The sequence below is a fragment of the Antrostomus carolinensis genome, unplaced genomic scaffold, assembly GCF_000700745.2.
Source record: "Antrostomus carolinensis isolate BGI_N321 unplaced genomic scaffold, ASM70074v2 scaffold37625, whole genome shotgun sequence".
Lineage (NCBI taxonomy): Eukaryota > Metazoa > Chordata > Aves > Caprimulgiformes > Caprimulgidae > Antrostomus > Antrostomus carolinensis.
This window is the reverse complement of record NW_010317741.1, coordinates 32,603-33,567: the sequence shown is the minus strand read 5'-3', so window position 1 is coordinate 33,567 and position 965 is coordinate 32,603. Positions and strand designations below refer to the sequence as shown.

At 41.0% G+C, this 965-nt stretch overlaps 1 protein-coding gene across 1 annotated transcript in view; it reads right to left on the bottom strand.

Moving 5' to 3' along the window:
• Window positions 1-229: 229 nt before the first annotated feature.
• LOC104525513 (rho guanine nucleotide exchange factor 33) overlaps window positions 230-965 on the bottom strand; it is a gene marked incomplete at its 3' end in the record, with an annotated part of 19,074 nt that continues 18,338 nt past the window's right edge. Inside the window, exon 11 of the mRNA XM_029085131.1 lies at window positions 230-313. Coding sequence (XP_028940964.1) covers window positions 230-313 — 84 coding nt within the window. The remainder of the gene's footprint in view (window positions 314-965) is intronic.

Here is a 965-nt window from a genome sequence, read left to right as displayed (position 1 = left end):
GGGGAAACTGGCAAATAGAAGCAAGCTTCAGGTGAAAATGATGAAAACTAGACCATTCTCAGCTGGCTTTTCCTTTCAAAGGTGTTTTTGTTTGTTTGTTTGTTTGTTTTCAGAAAGCCTGCTGGGTTAGCCAGAAGCCCTGTACCTGTACGGGCCTGAATACCAGCTCTGAGTTAAAAGTCACATGTGATAAGAGTTCAACAAGACAGTTTCCATCCTGGGGCCCTACCTGTAGATGAATAAGGTATTCAGGGATTCTCTGGACTATATGGAAGAACAGAATGTAGAGATCAGACTTGATTTCTTCTTCTACCTGAAATAGAGAAAACAATTTCAGAGTCTCTCCCACCCATAAAACATGTCTGCTTCCAAATGGTTCTGGGCTTTAATGAGTAGTTATGCTCTAAGTAGTAATAACAGTTCTTGGGAGCATGCCAGTCAAGTGGCAGTTGGTGTGACAATACACTGGTCTTCGCCTTCCGTCTGTAAGGGATATTTGCAGCTCCTTCCACCAGTAATATTAGTCCTAAGGATGGAATTCCTTAAGTTGGGGATTATCTACGAGGGATGCTCGGCCTAATGAATTGGGAGTGTATGTTTAAAGGACACTAGTGAAGTTTCATTTAAACCCCAGGTAGATGGTATTGTTCAGAATTAAGTTCTTAGTTTACACCCAAATGAATTGAACAAAATGAGATTGACTTCTAAATTAAGATGTCTTGGAAGCGGGCTAGGGTGGTTTAGTTATTGCACTTTAAAACTACCCTTATATTTAACTTTCCTAGCTTAAACCAAGAATCAAGGATGTGAGACCAAATACCTGGAACTGAACAGTAGAGACTGTTTTCTCTCTAAAGCACTTACTTGGTCTCACTGTTTGGATGAGTCCTTCATTTTCCAGGAGACAATGTTTGCCTGGGACAAGTCTGGATAGCATGTGCATAGGCAAGCTTTCTGGGAGGTTT